We start from the raw sequence: 22,356 nt of genomic DNA on the forward strand, positions 1-22,356 counted from the left end.
TTTTAACATCTAAACCAGACTCCATTTGTAATCTATTGCTGCTGGTTCGTAACACCGGTTTGTTTCCCAAGTCCCACCCTCCGCTCTGCTTTACTGAGCCGAGGGAGGGATCGCTGACTGCGGGGTGAAGACATCAAGTTCACATCGGTGCGTATCGAGGCCGGTCCCAAGCGGGGAGGCCTGATGTTGGGCAGTCAGTCCCGTTAACTTCTCCGAATTGGCGGCCTCGCCCCGCTTCCTGGAGCAGAATCTGCCGGCGTCGGTCCGGGTTGTGGGACCTTCACAGCGAACCATCTGAAATGAGCCTCTGCTCAGTCCCTGTTGTCTAGTTCTGACGGGCGGGGGAGGAATGAGGCGGTGATGCCGGGACTATACCCATCTTTCATCTTTCATCTTTCGTCCGTTCAGACAAGGCGGTGGCGTCCAGATCAGTCACCTCCTCCCACTGTGGATGGGCATTTGTTTTTCAGCCCATTTCACAGTTATGACCTGCTGAAGTGCAGCCATTGTTTCCCGATGTATGACCCTATTTACGGGAGATTTGGACCTCTTGCATTCATCTGTGCTGCTCAAAAAATTGTACACTCCCACACACACACATACACACACACACACACACACACACACACACACACACACACACACACACACACACACACACACACACACACACACACATGTCCTTATTGTGGTTCACAGTTTTTCTCTGTTATTATATATTACTTAGTATTGCTGCCGTAAAGACAACACATTTTTATGACACATACCGGTGATATTGAACCTGATTCTAATATTGACATGAGAGACTCACCAATCCCGTTTACCGCGGAGCTGCAGCATCTGCAGGTTTGTGTCCGCTCCCCTACCACCGCTCTCCGCCCACCACAGCGCTGGAGACGCGGAGCTCATACTGCGCATGCTCAGTCTCGATAGTCGGTGGTTTCCTTTCCGTTCAGCGTTGATGCGGATCGTCGGCGGGGAGCCGGGGGAAGATTTACTGTCTGCGGGGGAAGCTCCCATCGGTGAGTATTGAGGCCGGTCCCGAGCAGGGAAGTCTGACGATGGGCAGAGAGTCCCGTTAACTCACACGGACAGGCGGTTTCGGTCCGGGTTGCTGGCCAAAACTTGCCGGGGTCGATCCTGGTTGTGGGACCTTCACACCGAGCCGCCGGAGATGAGCCTCCGCTCAGCCCCTGTTGCTCTAGTCCTGGGAGCGGGATGAGGCGGGATGCTGGAACTACTCCCATCTGTGGAGTTGTACCCGGGGATCTTTATGTCCATCACCCGGCCCGGTAGCGGATCCAAACTTCACCTGCGGCGATGCCTGGGGTCGATAATTGTTTTACATAGTTCCAGTACACGGGAAGCGGCCATTCGGCCTGTCGTGCTTTTGCAGACAGAGAAGATTAATGGCAGTAACTCCACGTTCGAGGCATTTCCCCACGTGTATGAGCAGTTTTATCTTTTCCCCGTTGAGACCAGCAGTGACATCCAGATCTGTGACGGCATCTCTTTCTGTCTGGGCATTTTGTTCTTGATTCCATTCCCCTGTTACGACCTGCCGATATTTCCGGGTATATGACCATATTAATGTGAGAATTAAGCGTATTCCATTTATGTGTGTGTGTGTGTATATATATATTATCTGAATGGGGGCTGATTAGGAAAAGGGGAGGTGCAACGAGACCTGGGTGTCATTATACACCAGTCATTGAAAGTGGGCATGCAAGTACAGCAGGCGGTGAAAAAGGCGAATGGTATGCTGGCCTTTATAGCGAGAGGATTTGAGTACAGGAGCAGGGAGGTACTACTGCAGTTGTACAAGGCCTTGGTGAGACCACACCTGGAGTATTGCGTGCAGTTTTGGTTCCCTTAATCTGAGGAAAGGTTTCCTTGTCATAGAGAGAGTACAAAGAAGGTTCACCAGATTGATTCCTGGTATGGCAGGACTTTCATATGATGAAAGACTGGTTCGCCTAGTCTTATAGTCGTTGGAAGTTAGAAGATTGAGGGGGTATCTTATTGAAAGGTATAAAATCCTACAGGGATTAGACAGGCGAGATGCAGGAAGATTGTTCCCGATGTTGGGGAAGTCCAGAACGAGGGGACACAGTTTGAGGATAAAGGGGAAGCCTTTTAGGACCGAGATTAGGAAAAACTTCTTCAAACAGAGAGTGGTGAATCTGTGGAATTCTCTGCCACAGGAAACAGTTGAGGCCAGTTCATTGGCTATATTTAAGAGGGAGTTAGATGTGGCCCTTGTGGCTAAAGGGATCAGGGGGTATGGAGGGAAGGCAAGTACAGGTTTCTGAGTTGGATGATCAGCCATGATCGTACTGAATGGCGGTGCAGGCTCGAGGGGCCGAATGGCCTACTCCTGCACTTATTTTCTATGTTTCTATATTTCTATGTGGGTTCCTCAATAGTGTGTACACTTTAGTGAAAACTCTCTACAGATGTTCCAGAGGAAAAGCTCGTTCTCTCTGATGTTTCCACACAATTAAAGTGGGGAATCGTTTATTCTTGTCATGTACCGAGGTATAGTGAAAACCTGTCTTGCGAACCATCCATAGTAATCAATACATTACAACAGAACATTGAGGTGATGGAAGGTAAAATAATAACTGAATGTAACAAATCATTATGGTTACAGAGAAAGTGCGGTGCAGGTAGACATATGGTCCAAGGTCACATGGAGTTAGATAGTGAGGTCGACAGTCCATCTTATTAAGCTGTGTCCTATCATACTGGGAACATTCAATTTGATATCACAGCAAAATGGAGGCCACCATTGAGCCCAGTGGTATGTTTCTGTTTTCTTTTAATCTTCCACCGGATGGGTGGGGAGAGGTGAGAATGTCCAGGTTTGTGGAGAACTTTGATTATGTTTCCTGTTTTGCTGAGCCAACGGGGAATATAGAGACAGTTCATGGGGGGTGGCGGCGGCCTGTTTCTATGTTGTGCTCAGCTGTGTCCACAGTTCTCTGATGTTTCAACTTCTCATGGGCAGAGCAGCAGCCGTACGAAGGCGGGAAGTATCCAGATCGGATACTTTCCGTGACTCATTGATAAAGTTTGGTCAGGGGCAAACGGTATATGCCAAATTTCTTATTGTTTGTTCTAGCTGTGTCATTTTAGGATACCTCACTGATCAGTATCAGCAAACTTTCTTCTGACCTATGTCATCGTTGTAAAGTGTTCTCTTTCACCTTTTACTTCATTTAATTTTCCAGGATTCGTTGTTGTTTTATTATTTTTTTATTTTTTTCTGTGTTTTTGTTATTTTTGTTTTCCTTTGTTAACAAGAACTACCAGAGGTCTAATTGAATACAGCACGAGGCAGGGTAAAAGCAGGCATTACAATTTTAGTTTCTCCGTTAAAAAGTGGCCTAGTGTTGATCCTTGACACTATGAAACTCATAACATCTTATATTAAGTTTGTTACTTCGTTTCTCAGTTATTTTTGGTGAGCCACTTCCTCCGTTTCCAGGGCAACGGCCTGTCAGAGTTGCAGCAAGTGTTGCACATTTTGCCGCTCTGTGGTCACCGGCTCTCAGCGTAGAGACAGTGGCCCCAGGAGCAAATGTAACAGAATGACAGTGGAAGGATAGGATGCTGTGAACATTGACTGTATGGGATGTATTACACCAGGGTCAGAATGAACTCAGAACTAACAAATTGGAGGGGTCAGAGTGGCATTTACACAAATGGTTTAAACATTTTAGTCTGTCCCAAACATTTTGTAAACAGCTACTATCTGTGCGTTGAAAATGAACAAAAACTGCTGTTACCGGAAATGTAAAGTAATACAAGACAGAATGCTGGAAACGTTCAGCAGATCGGCAGCATCTTAGACAGTCCCAGTTCTGAAACTGGGTCACTCCACCATTTCTCCTTTGAGGAATGTAGCTGGATGTACTGAGTCCCCAGCATTTTCTGTTTTATAATTTTACATTTTGTTTCTGCTACCCTGAGGGAAACATGGCAGCCAATCGTGCTGGGCAGGATCCCTCTCGGTAATAAGATGGTGATCAAATGTGCTCAGTTTAGCTGCTGGAGACATGCTTAAGTGTCTCCGCATCCTCTCTCAAGCTCCAGACTGGTTCACCAGCCTGAGACCCAGCCCCGGCAGAAGGTCTTCAGGTTCCAGCTCAGTTTGTAAATCAAAAGTGGCAGCAGCACCACGGCAAATCGCCGGCATCGAAGCGTCTGTCACTGGGTTATACTATCAGGATGGATTCTCTCAGAACATGGAACTGGCAGCGTATGGATTTCAATCCAGGTTGGCAATTCTACAGCTGGGATTGGAATTTCCTCAGTCTGCAATGAAGCTGAAGCCTCGGGTGGTTGGACATTGGGTATGGGGAAATCACCGACTACACCACCCAGTAGGACATCATATCTGTCAAGTATTCTGGAGATGTTAGAGGAGGTAAATATGGAGATAGATGAAGTTGAGCGGTGATTTTGTCTAAATGGACTTTGGTAAAGCCACGAACAAGATCCCGCACGGCAGCTGATCTGGAAGTTTCGGTCACGTGGGATTCACGGGGAGCTAGCGAGGTGGATTCACACAGGGCTCAATGACTGAAAGCAGAGAATAATAGAGTTCCTCTTGTCCTTATCTACCTCCCCTTCAGCCTCTGCAACTTCCACCGTATCCAAAGAGGTCCTTACAACTAAACACATCTTTACCTTCCTCGCTCCCACCCCGCCCTCGCCTTTCAACAGGGATCAACCCTCCTCACTAATTTCCCTCCAGTCACTTATCCCTACAAGCGGCCTTAGTGCTACACCTACCCGTACACCTCCTCCCTCGCCTTCATGCATAGCCCAAAACAGTCCTTCCAGATGAGGCAACACTTCACCTGCGAATCTGCTGGGGTCGTCTATTGTGCCCCGTGCTCCCGATGGAGCCAGATTTACATTGGTGCGGCCCACCGTGAATTAGGAGACCGTTTTGTTGTGCGTCTGTGTATCATCTGCAAGAAGGGGGACTTCGCAGTGGCCAAACACTTTAATTCTGATTCCCATTCTGACGTCTCGATTTATGGCCTCCTTTCGTGCCGGGATGAGAACACCGGCAGAGTGAAGGGGCAACACCTTATATTCCATCTGGGTAATCTCCAACCCGATTGCATGAGTATTGAATTCTCCTTCCAGTAAACAAGTCCTCCCTCCCCGCCCCGGACTTCTCTATGCTCCACTCTGAACTTTCATTTCCGCTCACCAACCTATTACTTTCGCTGAGTCCCCTCCTTCCCTTTCTCCTACTGACAACTCTCCGATTCTTCCTCCAAAGTTTTATTCAGGTATCTTGTCCATCCCTCCTCAGTAATGAAGAAGACTCTTTGCCGAAAATGTTGACTGTTTACACTTTTCCACAGACACTGCCTGATGAGCTGAGTCCCTGCAGTATTTTGTGTGTGTAGCTTTGAATTTCCAGCATTTGCAGGTCCTCTCGTGTTTAAGTGAGGTATGGACAACATTTTTTTTCAAAAGTGTTGCTCCCTTAGAATTTTTTTGCTGATGATAGACTGCTTGGAGATGAACACAAATATAATTTCAGACTACTTGTATCACGTAGGAATTTGGAGAAACAACAAATGAACTTTTATTGAATATAATGTGTTTAATTGCATGATGGTACTGATGCTATCCAATAGTTCAACTAAGTTAAAATTATTTTGTTAATGATTTTCATTTGTGCTCAGTGTCTGAGCCTGCTTGCTTTAGTGTGCAACAATAATTCGCCAGCATTGATGAATTCCAGTTGCCCCGGTGTCTTCTCTCCATGACCGCTATCTCCTGGTGAAACCTTTCACGTGCTCATCACTAACAGCAGCGAGATTTACAGGGAAGAAGTCTAAACGGGAATGCAGAAAATGAATCTTTAGTGACAAGCTGTATTTCATGGTTTTATATGTTTGAAGTATGATTTCAACCAGCTGCATGTAGGTTGGTGCTCTGTAGATGCCGAGAAAAATCTTAACAACTTCCTTGAATGCCTTCCATGTGATTTTCTCCGGTCCCACTAGAAATTCTTCAAATTGCCATTCATTGATGACCTGTTTGATTTGTGGACCAACAAAAATGCTTTCCTTAATCTTGGCATCAGTTATTCTGGGAAGCATCTGTCTCAAATATCAAAATCCTTCATAGAAATTTTTGTGCCTGGTGATAGAAAATTCCATCCTTACAGTCCAGAACCCAATAATTATGACTTAAACCTGTCCTGATATGCAGCAGCCACGCCGCATAAGCATGCCCAAGCATGCCTGGACAAGATAGGAAACTTTCCAGCTTACATTGTAGGCAACATTTTAATTGACCTGAATTATGAATTGAAATAATAAACATTAGTGATTTCAAACAATGGAGCGTGATAGGGAAATTTCATGTTGGTTTTCATGATCAGTAGCCCAAAATTCATAAGATGCACCTAAAGGATCATGAAGAAAAAACTTTGTTGTCCAGAGTAATTTCCGTAATAATTACTTGGACTTTGCTGAGATTATATTTGGAATATGGTGTAAATCCTGCTCCCCATACTAACATCGATTATGTAGCCAAAGAACAAACTGCCAGAGGAACTCAGTGGGTCGGGCAGCATCTGTGGAGGGAAATCAATTGTCAATATTTTGGGCTGAGACCCTCCCTTTGGACTGAGAGTGGACAGGAAATAGTCAGAGAAAAGAGGTGAGGGGTGGGAATGGGGCAAGAGCTGGGGAGTGAGAGGTGGATCCAGGTGAGGGGGGAGGTGGGAAGGTGTAAATAGTGACGGGGGTGGGAGGTGAGTGGTTGGGAAAACACGGGGCTGCAGAAAAGGAATTTAAATCCATGGAGGATTATCTAAGAAGTTAGAGAGCGTTTGTTTTAGAGATTCACCAGACTGATTATTGGAAGATGATGAAGTCTCAGTGATCGTCTTCACACAAAACAGAGGCCGGCAGATGTGTGGAGACCGAAGGGATCAAGGAACTGTGGATTGGACAAAAACATTTGACTGAGATGGGAGAGCAGCCGACATCTTGTTGATGGTTCGAGGGGCTGAATGGCCACCTCCTGCTGTTTTTCACTTGATGTTTCAGTGTTCCTGTCCAGCGAGGCTCCGGAGGAATGTGAATAGAAATTAGTGCTTATAAACATAGAAGTGATTACCATGAAACCTGCACAACTCCTGTTCGGTTGGGAATTGTGTATCGGACCGGGATGGGAATCGAAACCGTAATTCGGAGAACCGGGAGGTGGGGCGATGGGAACGGGGAAGACAAAGAGGGAAAAATTAAAAATGTAGCTGATGTAAAAAATGAAATAACGTGTAAAACGCAGCGGTGGGTCGGGCTGCGTGTGAGAGGCGAGGAGCAGAGTCACCGGTTCAGATGGGAGACCCTCCACCCGTCACGTGATCCCGTTTCTCGCTCCCATTTCAAATGCAGATCTGCAGCATCTGCGGGGTTTTATTATCGAGGCCCCGCCCCCGCCGCTGCCGAGACCCCGCCCCCGCTCTCACAGTCCCCGGATGGGCGGTGCTTTTCTTTCCGTTCTCTGTTGAAGCGGATGGTCGGCTGGGAGCCGGTGAACCGATCGCTGTCTGCGGGACAAATTGGTCAAGTTCTCATCGGTCACTATTGAGGCCGGTCACCAGGTGTGAACGCGACCGACAATTTCCCATCGGTGAGTACTGATGTCGATCCCGGTGGGGTGGGGTGGGGTGGGGTGGGGGGTGGTGCTGATGTTGGGCAGAGCGTCCCGTTAACTTCCTCGAACTGGCGGCCTCGTCCCACTTCCTGGACACAACCTGCCGGGGTCGGTCCGGGTTATGGGACCGTTACACCAAACCGCCTGAGATGAGCCGCCGCTCAGCCCCGGTTGTTCTGATCCCAGGAGCGGGATGAGGTGGTGAAGCCGAGACTGAACAAATCCATTAAGATGTAGCTGGGGACCTTTACCTCCATCACCCGGCCCGGTCTCGGATCCAAACTTCACCTGGATCGATGCCTGGGGTCGATAACTGTTTTACATATGTCCAGCACACTGGAATCGGCCGTTCGGCCTGGTGTGTTCTTGCAGACGCGAGGGTTCAACAGAGTAATCACACCCTCGGGACACTGATCCACGTGTATGAGTAGTTTCATTTATCCCCCGTTCAGACAGGACAGTGAGATCCAGATCTCTAACGTCCTCTCGGGGTACTGGGAAGTTTATTTCCATCTTGTTTCCATTGCAACGACTTGCCGAAATGCAGCCAGTGTTTCCCGATATATGAGCCTATTAATGCCGGAATTAAGTGTTGTTTCATTTATCTGGGTTTCTCGGAATTGTGTACACTCCCTCCAGAATTTCCAAAGGAGCAACCCAGGCCGTCTAATATTTCCACACGATTAAAATGGGGAATCTTTATTTTGTTTTACATGTACAGAGGTACAGTGAAAATCGTGTCTTCGGTATTAACCGCACAGATCAATACATTACAGCAGTACATTAAGATAACAATACCTGAGTGTAACAACTCATTCTGGTTACAGAGGAAGTGCAGTGCAGGTAGATATGTGGTGCAAGGTCAGATCGATTTAGACTGTGAGCTCCATCTCATCCCGCTGGGGAACTTTCAGTTCGCTTATCACAGCCGAACGGACACCATCCCTGAGCCCGGTGGTATGTTTCTGTTTTATTTTATCTTCGCCCCAGTGGGAGGGTGAGAAGTGAGAATGTTCAGGTTGTGGGGATCTTTCATTATGTTGGCTGATTTACTGAGGCAGTGGGGAGTGTAGACTGAGTCCATGGAGGGGAAGTTGGTTTCTATGATGTGCTCAGCTGTGTCCACAGTTCTCCGCTACTTCATTCAGTTAAAGAAATAGCAGTAGACAGTAGTTGTATTAAGCTGTGCGGTATCGGGATGGGATACTTTCTCCGGAGCACTGATGAAGCGTGTAGGGTGGAAAACGATATATACCGAACTTCTTAGTCAAGTCAAGTTTATTGTCATTTCGACCATAAGCTGCTGGGACAGTACACAGTAAAAAGAAAACAACGTTCCTCCAGGGCTATTGTTTGCTCTGGCTTTGTTATATTGGAATCTGTTATCTAGTAGTGTGTACTATTATTTCAGTGTCTGTGTATTACTGGACGACCATCGGAGAGTGCACTTGATTCCTTCTCCCACCGGGTTCCATCTGCTCATTCCCTGCCCATCTGGTTCAACCTCTGTCCAGTCTGAATCCCACCAACTGAATGATATATATCAACCCACTGTTCAATCTCCATCCAGCCTGTATCCCACCACATCAATGATATATATCAGCCATCTTGTTCAATCTCTGTCCAGCCTGTATCCCACCACATCAATGATATCTATCAACCATTTTGTTCAATCTCTGTCCAGCCTGTGTCCCAATGCCACAATGATATATTTCAGCAAACTCTCTTCTAAATTTTGTCTTCATTGCGAAGATTTGTTTTACAAGTTTTCCAGGATTGGGTTTTTGATAGCTGGAGCTACCAGAGGTTGAATTGAACACAGCAGGTGGCAGGGTAAAAGCAACCATTTCAATTTTAGTTTCACCGTTACAAAATGGCTGCAGTGTTAATCTTTGTCAAAATGAAACTCACAGCATCTGATGTTGAGTTTGTTATTTCCTTTTTCGGTTATTTTCGGTGAGCCACTTCCTCTGTTTCCAGGGTAACAGCCCGTCAGAGCTGCAGCAAGTGCTGCACATTTTTATCGCTCTGTGGTCACCGGCTCTCAGCGTAGAGACAGTGGCCTCAGGAGCAAATGTGACAGAATGACAGTGGGAGGAAAGGATGCTGTGAGCATTGACTGTATGGAATGTATTACACCAGGGTCAGAATGAACTGAGGAACTAACAAATGGTTTGGGGTGGGGTGGCATTTACTGTTTAGGGTGTTGTTGATATTTTACAATCAGGTACTATCTGTGCATTAAAACGAGGAGGGAGAGAATACTACAGTTGCAGGAAATTCAAAGTAAGGAGGAGAAAATACTGGAAACGCTCAGCAGATAGGCAGCATCTCGAACAGTCTCAGTTCTGAAACTGGGTCTTCCACCATTTGTCCTTTCAGAGATGTAGTCTGATGAACTGAGTTCCCAGCATTTTCTACTTTATAATTTTACATTTTGTTCCTGCTACACTGCAGGAAACATGGCAGCCAGCTGTACTGGGCGAGATCCCACGCAGCAAGAAGATTGAACTGGGATTAGCTGAGACACTGCCGCATATTACCGGCAGCAAAGAGCCCTGGGAGAGTTGGTGCTTGAGATACAATCTTGGGATGGGGGCTCCAGGAATATGGAACTGGTAGTGTTTGGGCTTCGGTCTACGTTGGTGCTTTTACAGATGTGGCTGGATGTTCCTCCTTCCGCAGTGAAGCAGACGTCTCCAAGGGCTGGATATTGGTAGCGTGAGTCTGTCAGTGTGAGATGTGGAAACACCCAATGTGATATGTGGAAAAGATGTGTGAGGCTCTGGGTGTGGGCTGTGACCCTCTGAGGTTGGATCCTGGAATACCACACGTTTTCACCCAGATAAAATGAATCAGGGGATCAGGTTGTCCGGGTTTATGAGATGTTGAGCGAGTATTTCTGTTCTGTGCTCAGATGTTTGGTTCTGAGGTTCTGAAGTTCTGAAGCAAAGCAGAGAATGAGTTCCCATTCCATCCCTCGCAGGGAGAGGCTGTGATTATATACGCTATTTTGTGTTTGCCCCAGTAGAAATAGACCGGGGTTTCAGAATTCAATTCACTTTTGGAAATTCCCCCTCACTGTCAACTGTCTATCTGCTGGTGGGAGTCAAAGGGAAACTCAAGATGCTGAAGATAGAACAGAAAATGGAACAGTACATCACAGGAACAGGCGCATCGGCCACAATGGTGTGCAAAACCAGATAAAAAGTAAATCAAACCCCCCCCCCAAAAAAAAATAATGACACCTACGTACACAATGTCCATATCCTCTCAATCTTCCTCACACCCATGTGCCTACCTAAACATCTCTTAATAGCTTCCAATGTGTTGGCTTCCACCACCATAACAGACAATGCATTCCAGGCATCCACACCTCTCTGAGTAGAAAAACTTACCCTAACATTTCCTTTGCAACTACTCCCTCACACCGTCATTGCATGTCCTCTGGTATTAGACATTTCTAAACAGTGAAACAATACTCCCCGTCTACTCTATCTATGTCTTTCATAATCTTATAAACCTCCATCCGATCTTCCCTCAGTCCCTACCACTCCATGGAGAACAACCCAAGATTTTCCACTAAAAACTGGATGATGTTTGAATCCATTCTGATGAAAGGTTAGGAAACCGAATTGCTAACTTTTTTCCTCTCCCCACAGCTGTTCCTTACCTGCTGAGCATTTCTAGTGATTCCAGTTTATCTGTATTACATTCACCCTGGAACATTTTGTGAGAGTTGACAGAAGAGTAAAGAAGGCACAGCTTTTCCCAGTACATTATCCTGGTACCAATTGTCCTGTTTTCCCCGGAAATGTATTCGGTACAGCTGTTGATAACAAGGTTCACAAGAATAATCTGAAGAATAAGCATTATGCATGTGGAGTATTTGATGGACCTGGGCCTGTGTTCAGTGGAGTTCAGAGCAATGGTGGTTGGGGTTTGGTGGTGGGGGGGGGGGTGGAAGTTAGGGCAGGGGTGATTATTTACACCAACTGAATAACAGCAAGTCTGGATGCAGTGGGAATGGAGAGGGTGTCTTGATTAGACGGAGAGTCTGGGATCTGAGAGTGCTGCCTCAGAATAAAGAAGCTTCACTTTAAAACTGAGGTGAGAGCAATTACTTCAGCCAAATGTTGGTTCATCTGTGGAATTTGATGCCACAGAGGGTGGTGGAGGCTGTCGTTAGGTATATTTATGTTCTGGATTGCTAAATGGGTTGAGTATTATAGCAGGGAAGCAACAATACAGTGTTGGAAAAATAATGCTTCATGATTGATTATGGAGCAGACTAGAATGACCGTTTTACCTAATTCTACTATGTATTATGACTTGTACCATGACTGAATGATGACCTATCAAAAAAAAGAGAGAAAATCTGCAGTTTCTGGAAATCCGAGCAATGGATGGCATGTTATCACCATTACACAGACCTGACTGTTACAAGGGCAGGATTGGTGTTTGATGCTCCAGGTTTTAGTTGTTTCATAATACATATGGGCGGGGGGGGGGGGTGAACGGGGGAGAATTCTCTGTACTAATTAGGGATGGTATCACAGCGACATACACAGAGGACATCAATGTGGGTGAAAGTCAGAAACGGGAAGGGGGCTACCATTCTGGGAGTATTCTATAGGCCTCCCCCAAAGCCACGGGGATAATGAGAGCAGATAACTTGGCAGCGTTGGGAAAGGTGCAAAAGCAACAAGGTTGTTATCACTGTTGACCTCAACTTTCCTGATTTTGATTGCACCTCCTCGCTCCAAAATGTGTCAATGAGGCAGAATGTGTTGTGTGTCCAGGAAGGATTCTTGACACAGTATGTGGATGGGCTAACTGGAGGAGTTGCCATACTGCATCTAGTATGAGGCAATGATGCTGGTCAGGTGACAGATGTCACGATGGGTGACCTTTTTGAGACAGTGACCACAACACCCCAACTTTTATCATGGTCATGGACAAGGATAGTAGCAGACCCTACAAGACAGTATTTAATTAGTGGATGGATAGTTACAATGGTATTTGGAGCAACTTTGGAGTGTAAATTGGGAAAACATTTTCAACGGGAAACACACAATGGAAATGTGAAGGTTGTTTCAAGAACACTTATATGCAGTTCGGGGTAGATTTGTTCCACCCACAGTGAAACAATGTTTATATAAACAAACTGTGATCACAAGAGATGAGAACATTTAAGCAAGAGGGAAAAGGAAGCATTATTTAGGTTTAGGAAGCAACATCCAAGCAAGGCTCCAGAGAATTATAACGTAGCCTGGAAGGAGCTTAAGAAGTGACTTAGAGGTCGAAGGAACTTGAGAAGTCCTTGAGAAGCAGGACGAAGGAAAGCCAAAGGTGTTCTGCATGTGGGAAAAGAAGAGGAGGATGAATAGACTGAGCGTAGGACTACACAGGAGCAAGGGAGGAAATGTGCCTGGAGGATGCGGTGATAGGCGAGGTGCTTAATGAATGCTTTGCTTCAGAGTTACCAATGAGATAGACAGTGATTGTGACGATAGCAGTTGGGATGTGTAGATGGAGTGAAGAGGCCAGGAGTGAAATGGGCCTGACACAGGAAATTGGGACCATCTCTGTGGGCACTGTGGTCAGCATTGTCTCATTGGGCTGAAGGGTCTGTGTCTGTGCTCTGTTGCTCTGTGACTCTATCAGTAAGATTCGCCAGATATCACTGGACAGACATACAGACATGGTGTGGGAGTTGATGTTAACAGGGAATGTTTGTTCCCTAAGCAAACTGCTGCTCTGATACACAGGGTGGTGATACTGTCACATTTTGCAAAGAATCGTACTCTCTCTGACTCACTGTCTGCTTGTTGTATGTAATTCAGGGCATCACCAGCAGCTGGAACTGTCCTGCACCGCGACCAAAGTGTGAACAAGACGACGACAATCGACAATCGTCAGTCAGAATCAGAATGGCTACAGGTATGTTCACTGGGATCTTTATAATTAAACTTCTGCCCTGTAGCTGCACATCGAAGGTTCAATCGTTAGGCATTAATATCGAAATAGTAAAATGGATTCAGCAGTGGCTAGATGGGAGACGCCAGAGAGTAGTGGTGGATAACTGTGTGTCAGATTGGAGGACGGTATGTAGCGGTGTGTCTCAGGGATCTGTAGTGGATCAAGTGTTGTTTGTCATATATATTAATGATCTGGATGATGGGGTGGTAAATTGGATTAGTAAGTATGCAGATGATACTAAGATAGGTGGAGTTGTGGATCATGAAGAAGGTTTTCAAAGCTTGCAGAGAGATTTAGACCACTTAGAAGAGTGGGCTGAAAGATGGCAGATGGAGTTTAATGCTGATAAATGTGAGGTGCTACATTTTGGTGGGACTAATCAAAATAGGACATACATGGTAAATGGTAGGGCATTGAAGAATGCAGTAGAACAGAGGGATCTAGGAATAATGGTGCATAGTTCCCTGAAGGTGGAATCTCATGTGGATAGGGTGGTGAAGAAAGCTTTTGGTATGCTGGCCTTTATTAATCACAGCATTGAGTATAGGAGTTGGGATGTAATGTTGAAATTGTATAAGGCATAGGTAAGGCCAATTTTGGAGTATTGTGCACAGTTCTGGTCACCGAATTATAGGAAAGATGTCAATAAAAGTTCAGAGAGTATAGAGGAGATTTACTAAAATGTCGCCTGGGTTTCATCTCCTAAGTTACAGAGAAAGGTTGAACAAGTTAGGTCTTTAGTCTTTGGAGCGTAGAAGGTTGAGGGGGGACTTGATGGAGGTGTTTACAATTATGAGGGGGATTTATAGAGTTGATGTGGATAGGCTTTTTCCATTGAGAGTGGGGGAGATTCAAACAAGAGGACATGAGTTGAGAGTGAAAGAGCAAAAGTTTAGGGGTAACATGAGGGGGAACTTCTTTATTCAGAGAGTGGTAGCTGTGTGGAACGAGCTTCCAGCAGAAGTGGTTGAGGCAGGTTTAGTGTTGTCGTTTAAAATAAATTGGATAGATATATGGACAGGAAAGGAATGGAGGGTTATGGGCTGAGTGCAGGTTGGTGGGACTAGGTGAGAGTAAGAGTTCGGCATGGACTAGAAGGGCCGAGATGGCCTGTTTCCATGCTGTAATTGTTATATGGTTAATAGTTCAGATGAAGAAACTTACACAGGTGCTAACAGGGCAGAGAAAAGTGTCATTGATCCCACTGGTAAAGCAGCTTTGTGTAATCGATCAGTCCAACAGTCCCAGTGCAGGGACCTGACACCAGTAATGGTCGAATGACTTTGTTCACCAGACAAAGCTCCAACTGAGTGAAAGGAGCTGGAGACCCTGAATCAGCAGGTTGAGAGTGAAACACAAACAGGAATGTGACGGCGGTGTTGTTCGTTACGTAAACGTCCAGGTTCAGGGTTTGTTGCACATCGGCCTGTTTAGGGGTGAAAGACATCTCCAACTTTTATTTATAAAATTCAGAAACAGGTGATAAGAGCATTTCCAGGATTTCAGAGAAGTCCAATGCTGTGATTTCAGCAAAGTAGATGAGAGAAATTTTCCAAACTCTGTTTTCTGTAACCGAGCCGAGAACATTGCCAGCCTTGGAAATGGCTGAGGATCAGCAGACACTTCATTTTAGATAAACTTGTGGTCTGGTTTGGTGTATCACTGTCTGGTATGGAGGGGCTACTGCACAGGACCAAAAGAAGCTGCAGGAAGTTGTAAATCTGGTCAGCTCCATCTTGGGTACGAGCCTACAAGGTACCCAGGACAACTTCAGGGAGAGTGTCTTAGAAAGGCAGCGTCCATTATGAAGGACCTCCAGCACCCAGGGCATGCCATTTTCTCACTGTTACCATCAGAAAGCAGGTACAGAAGCCTGAAGGCACACACTCAGCGATTCAGGAACAGCTTCTTCCCCTCTACCATCCGATTCCTAAATGGACATTGAATCTCTGGACACTACCTTAGTTTTTTTTTAATATACAGTCTTACTGTTTTTGCAAGTTTTTAAAAAATCTATTTAATATTTGTAATTGGTTTACTTGTTTATTTTTTTTATTCATTATTATTTTTCCCTGCTAGATTATGTATTGTATTGAGCTGCTGCTGCTAAGTTAACAAATTTCACGTCACGTGCCGGTGATATTAAACCTGATTCTGACTCTGTTTTAATACCCCAGTCCATGTCTGGTCTGTGGCCAAATGGTGAAAGTGAGTTCTCAATATTTCCCTCTTGAGATGATCTGCTACCTGAATTTAAATTCCCAGTATCTCTGATGGGAGACCCGGTATAACCAGTGACCAACTGTCTCTGTCTCCGGTGGGCATTGTGATTGTGCTCAACTCTGTGATTCCAGGTGGAATAAAACAGAGATTACAGCCTGGAAATGAATCCTTTTATTTGTGTTTACAGCCTCCTCTGACTGCGTGCAATTTATACTCATCACCCGCCACGTGAAAAAATGCCCCTTCAGTCCCTTTTAAATTTCTGCCCTCGAGTCTCAGACTCCCCTAAACTGGGAAAAAGACTATGACTATCCACCCTATCTGCACCCCTGATTACTTTATGTACGTGTGTAAGGTCACCCTTCAAGCTCCCATGATCCAGGGCAAACTGTCCCAGCCGAAACATATCACACAAAAACCAAATAGCTCCATCCAGTAACGTACTTGTCAATCTCCTCGACACTCTTTCCAGCTGAATCTCATCCATCCTATAGATTAGCAACGGCAAATGAACGCAAAGCTCTCTCGGTGAGACTTTGAGTTTAGCTACGAGAACTGCACGCCAAGGCGCTCCCTTTGCCAATGACTTCTATAGTTGTAACGTGACGATCATCCTCCAGGTGACGGGATGGGACCCAGGGGACCAGGCAGCGAGGCAATGGTCAGTCTGTGACCCAGGGGACAAGGCAATGTGTGACAAAGCAAACGGAGAACGTGTGATCTAGGGGATCGGACCATGAGTAATCCAGTGGATTGTTTGTGAGTGACACAGGTGACTGGGCAGTTTGTGACCCAGGGAGATTTATGTTTATGAAAGATAATCCCAGTGGTAATTCCCGGTATCACCTGATGCTGTTCCATTAATAACCGCTGGTTATCAGTGTGTTCAACTAATGCGTAGTCAGATATCAGTATCACTGTGTCTATCCATTTCTTTTTCTGGGAGTGGATGTGTCCAGACACCGGCTTATCGGGATGGTCACCTAGCAGGAAGTGTGGTTCACATTCACCAGCACAGTCCCACTCCAAAACTGGTCAGCCGGAGTCTCGGCTCCATTGCAGACACGCATTGTGAATCCTTGTTCGAGTATAAATCACTCTAAACCTGCTATTCCTCATTTACTTCAGGTGGGAAATTAAATTGGGTACAGAAAGTACTCCAGAGGTTTTTACTAGGCAACTCATCGAGGGAAGATGATCGGGACACGGGAAGCAAGGTACCAAAGCAGGGTCAGATTGAGAGCAATGTCCCAATGGAATGCGGTCCGGCCGCAGAGGAAGTGGAGCAAATTCAGCCCAGAGACAGTGACGTCAGAGACACTGAGCAGGACCCTGGAACCGGTACAAGTGAGGCGACTGTCTGTCATCTCGGAAGCTCATTAAACACGGAATTGTCAAGTGTCCAACAAGGAGCAGGTGAGTGAAATATGAGGGTAATGTGTTCGCAGAATGAGGCAGGAAGCGGGTAAATGTGATTCCTTGTTGGAGGGTTGGTCAGAAGGGGGAAATGTGTAGGTGTGGTACATGTGGTGTAGTGGGGCACCCGTTAACCCCACTACAGGAAATGTACCACCTGCTCTGATGATTTGCAGTATGTGTATCGGAGGAAATGCAGCTGTCCAGATAAGAGAGTATTTCCGCGATATGATCTAACGGAAATGTATTCGCCAGGATGGAAAGAGTATCTCTGGGAAGCAACTATCATTGACAGTCCCAACATTTATTGCCCATCTTAAACTAAAATAGGTGAGTGGGTGCGATGGTGAGAGAGACAGGTTTCTAGTAAATGTGATCCTTCTGGTAATGTCATGCCCAGCGCATTGATGGGTCAGTTTTAAGGCCAGTGTTGGAGATTAGGATAAAATCCATGTTTCCAGATGAAGGCAGGTGAACACTGAGGTTGTTGACATGACTGGTTTGTTGGGTTGGGTGAGAGCGGTGGAGACAGGTGATATTTGAGTTTGTGACTACATTCACTTTTTATATTTGCAGAGCCAGAGTTTACAATCTCTGACCTCCTGGCAGAGGGGGGTGAATATCGACTGTACCAGCTGACAAAGTTCTACAGGGACAGACTCAAACAGGCGATTGAAGAAAAGGTTGAAAGACTCGGTTGGATGTTGACAAAGGAGGGACATTTCAGTACAGAAGAAAATGAGGTGAGTGTATTTAGTATATTGTCACTGAACTGCTGGTATCAGAGGGAATAGTGATCAATATTCATCTCCTGCACGTTCTAGGAGTTCCACATGGCAATGGAGACTTTGATCTCTGACTGTCTCCAGCAGATCTGGTTTCAGCTGTTAAGGTGGGGAGCACTGGGAGCTACAGGTTCAGCGTCACCTTTTCCTCTCACACCTGCTGTATTTATCAGTGTGATATACGAGCAGTGGCTGCATATCTGGACTGTTGAACAGACATTCAGTCTAAAACTAATTTCACGTCTTATCGGGACCGTCAGTCAAATTCACCTCAGCTCATTGATCCAGGATGAATATTGTCAGATTGTAAACTGGGGCAACTGGCTTCACTGCGGTACTTGAGGGAGGGAATCCTGCTCACCACAGCTGGTCTGGTCTCCATCTGAGTTCCCTAACAGAGTAGCTGACTTGTCATATTCATAGAAAAGTACAGTACAGAAACAGGCCCTTTGGCCCATCTGTTCCATGCCAGACTACTGAAGCTGCCTATTCCCACTGACCTGCACTGGACCATGGCGCTCTATACCCTTACCATTCATGTATCTATCCAGACTTCTCTTCACCGCTTGTACCACTCACACTGCTAGCTCGTTCCACAATCTCACCACCTGCTGAGTGAAGTTTCCCCTCATTTACCCTATCTATGCACCTTATATTTTTGTGTACCTCTATCAAACCACCCTTCAATCTTCTGCGTTCCAAGGCATAAAGTCCTAGCCTGTTCAATCTTTCCTTATACCTCAGGTCCTCCAGTCCCAGCAGCATACTTTGCAACCTGCTTTACCTCTGTCCTCGAAGTAGGTGATCGGATCTGCACACAGTACTGAAAACTAGGCCTGACCAACGTTTTATACACGTTCAACACCATATTTCACGTCCTGTACTCAATATTTTCATTTATGAAGGCTAGTGTGACAAATACTTTCTGTCCAATCTATCAACCTTTGCTGCCACTTTTAATGATTATGGACCTATTCTCTCAGATCACTTCGCTCTACCGCACTCCTCAGTGCCCTACCGGTCACTGTATAAGACTGACCCTGCTTGGTCCTTCCAAAGTGCAACATGTCGCACTTGTCTGTAGTAAATTGCATCCGCCATTTTCAGCCCATTTCTCAGCTGGTTTAGACACCACTGCAAGGTTTGGTAGTCTTCCTCACTCTCCACTCTTGGTGTCATCTGCAAATTCGCTGATCCAGTTAACCACATTTTCACCCAGATCATTGATATAGATGACAAACATCGGATCCAGCACCGATCCCTGTGGCACAGCACATATTACAAATTCCCAGTCAGAGATTCAACAGTCTCTAACCACTCTCTGCCTTCTTCCAAAAAGCCATTGTCTAATCCAAATTACCAGTTTACCTTGAGTGCTGAGCAACTGAACTTTCTTGCCCACCCTCCTCTGCGGTGCCTTGTCAAATGTCGTGCTAAAGTCCATTCAGACAACACCCACTTCCTTCCATTCATCAACTTTCCCGGTAACTTCCTGGTCCAACATTCAGATTGGTTAGACAGGAACTACCACGCACAAAGCTGATATCGCATGACACCAAAAATCAATAGGTTGTCCTGAAAGGACATATATATCACAAGAACCTTTTGGTAAGCACTTTACATTATTAGCCAGCACCCCTTCATATTTCATATTCTCTCTACTTACAGCTTTTTAGTTGCTTTTTGCTGGTTAGTAAAAGCTTCCCAGTCCTCCAGCTTTCCACTATATTTTGCTATATTCTATACCCTCTCCTTTGCTTTTCTGCTGCATTGACTTCCTCGTCAGCCACGGTTGATCATCCTCCCTCTGGAATAATCCTTCATATTTGGGATTATCTACCTCTACCTGCGCCCTCTGAATCGCTTTCAGAATCTTCATCTATTCCTGCTTTGCTGTTGCCTCTGCTAGTGTCCTCTTCCAATTAATTTTGCCCAGCTCCTCTCTCATGCCTCTGTAATTCATTTATTCCAGTGTAAACTGATACATCTAACGTTACCTTCTCCCTCTCAAACTGCAGTGTGAGTTCTGCTATTTTCTGATCACTGCCTCTGAAGGGTTTATTTACCTTAAGCTCCCCAATCAAATCTGGTGCAATACACAACACACATCGAATCCAGATTTGCCTTTCCTATAGTGGGCTCAACCACAGGCTTCTCTCAAAAGCCATCTCATAGGCATTCTATAAATTCCCTCACTTGGGATTCAGCACTGACCTGATTTTCCAAAACTACCTGCATATTGAAATTTCCCATGACTATTTTAACATTGACCTCTTTACATGCCTCTCCTCTCTCCCACTGAAATTTGTAGCCCACATCCTGGTTACTGTTCCATCAGGGTCATTTTTCCCTACGCAGTATCTTAACAGCTACACCGTCCAATCTGCTATCACTTCTTTAGAAGAACTTTTATTTTTTTATGACAACAGAGTCAACCCAACCCTTTCACCCACCTGCCTCTCCTTTCGATTAAATATTTATCCTTGGATGTGAGCACCCAAATATGATCTTCTTTCAGCCACGATTCAGTGATGCCCACCATCCATTTTTTTGTTCTCTCGCTCTCCCCTCCCTTCCGTTCTTCTTGTCACATCTTTTTGATGTAATGTTACACATTGATGGATAAGTAAATTAATCACGTTGAATATACTGCAGGGTGTCAGTAAATCCTTATTCTTTCACAATATTGATTTAGAATTTCCCTCAGTTACTGTTTCTGTGTTAACGACTGAACCCAGAGAGGATCAGGCAGCAGCCCAGTGACTGCATCAATTTTGAAGCTACTGGGGCCATGAACAGATATTTTCCTGCACATTCTCCATGTCTGTCTGTCTGCTCCGCGGTAAATTTATTACTTTCCTTTTCTAGAAAGTCACTGAACTGACAGAGAAGGGAAACCGGACCGAGAGTTCCAGACTCTTCCTCAGTTTGGTGATGGGTAAAGGCTCCCGGGCCCGGAGGGCGATGTGGGAATCCTTTCTGGCATGGAGGGCTGAGTTACCGAAGTTGGACAGAATACTGAGGGAAATACAGGAGCTCGGTACGTTAAAAACATGCACTGAACACAAAGGCACATTGAAATAAACATTTTAGTTATTTTAATTATTTTAGCTCTGTTTCCATGGATTCTTTTTATATTTAAACAGGTTCTGATCCACAGGAATACATGAACATCGCCCAAGGGTTATCTGAATTACCCACTCAACTGATAGGTGAGTGATGAAATGCTCAGTTCAAACCACATCTCAAGTGTTAGTCTGTGACTTGGCAAAACCTGGGAATCAAAATTCGCCATTAGCCATTCGCTGATCTCTGGATCAGTCCAGGTGAGTTTTCTATCTTCAGACCTTTCATCTTCCAAGCCCCTTTTCCTTTGTAATCGCACAACACACAATTCTGTTCACTGGTGTTCATTACTTTTTGTAATTCCGCTAGTGACTTCCACAGAGTTTGTCTGCCATTTCCTTTTCACCTGTTACTACAACTACAACAACATTTTTCAGCGGTCCGATATCGACCCTCTCCCTTTTTTTTACTCTTTAATATCTGGGAAAGTTTTAAAAAAAATACTTTGGTATCCTTTCTTATATTATTGACCATATGCTTGCATTTGCTGTACATTCATGTATATCTAACATAGTTGCCTTCAACATGACTCAGGTAGTAAATTCCAGGTACCAGAACTCTATGAAAAAAAAACACCCACAATTGCTGTAAATTTCCCACATCTCATCTTAACCAAATGCCCTCTGATATTAGACACCAGTCTTATGTAAAAAAATAACAAACAAAATACAAGCTGTCGACCCAAATCTTATCTCTCAAACTTGTGTACCTCTGTCAGAACTCTATTCTAACTCCAGAGTAAACAAACCAAGTTTATCAAACCTCTACTTGTAGCACATGCCACCGAATCCAGGCAACACCCTGATAAACCTGTTCTGTACCCTCTCCAATCCTTCTAAAAGCTGGACAATCAGAAGTGAATACAATACTCCAGATGCTCCCTAAAACCATAAGACTTAGGAGCAGAATTAAGCCAATCGGCTCAGTGATTTTGCTACGCAAATCCTCTCAACCCCATTATCCCGCCTTCTGTAAATGTTGACGCTCTTCCTAATCAGGAACATATCGACCTGCATTTTAACTATATCCAATGACGTGTCTTCCTCAGCAGTCTATGACAATAATTTCACAGATTCACCGCCCGCCAGCTAAGATGTTTCTCCCAGTGTGGGTCCCTGCCAGC

General features: G+C 45.3%; 1 protein-coding gene across 1 annotated transcript; it reads left to right on the forward strand.

Annotated features, from left to right (window-relative positions):
* Positions 1 to 963: 963 nt before the first annotated feature.
* Positions 964 to 21,353, forward strand: LOC140208547 (uncharacterized). The gene is made up of 6 exons (XM_072277289.1): positions 964 to 1,022; positions 13,548 to 13,644; positions 17,035 to 17,322; positions 17,899 to 18,065; positions 20,976 to 21,147; positions 21,254 to 21,353. The coding sequence occupies exons 2-6, from the start codon at positions 13,635 to 13,637 to the stop codon at positions 21,325 to 21,327; spliced, it is 711 nt and encodes a 236-aa protein (XP_072133390.1). The 5' UTR covers positions 964 to 1,022; positions 13,548 to 13,634; the 3' UTR covers positions 21,328 to 21,353.
* The last annotated feature ends 1,003 nt before the right edge of the window (positions 21,354 to 22,356 follow it).

Source organism: Mobula birostris, chromosome 13 (genome assembly GCF_030028105.1).
Source record: "Mobula birostris isolate sMobBir1 chromosome 13, sMobBir1.hap1, whole genome shotgun sequence".
NCBI classification, from domain to species: domain Eukaryota; kingdom Metazoa; phylum Chordata; class Chondrichthyes; order Myliobatiformes; family Myliobatidae; genus Mobula; species Mobula birostris.

Excerpts from the sequence above, each read along its gene's own strand:
- LOC140208547 (XM_072277289.1), top strand. Across the intron at positions 17,323-17,898 it reads AAGTGTCCAACAAGGAGCAG|AGCCAGAGTTTACAATCTCT; the intron begins GTGAGTGAAATA and ends TTATATTTGCAG. Across the intron at positions 18,066-20,975 it reads TCAGTACAGAAGAAAATGAG|AAAGTCACTGAACTGACAGA; the intron begins GTGAGTGTATTT and ends TTCCTTTTCTAG.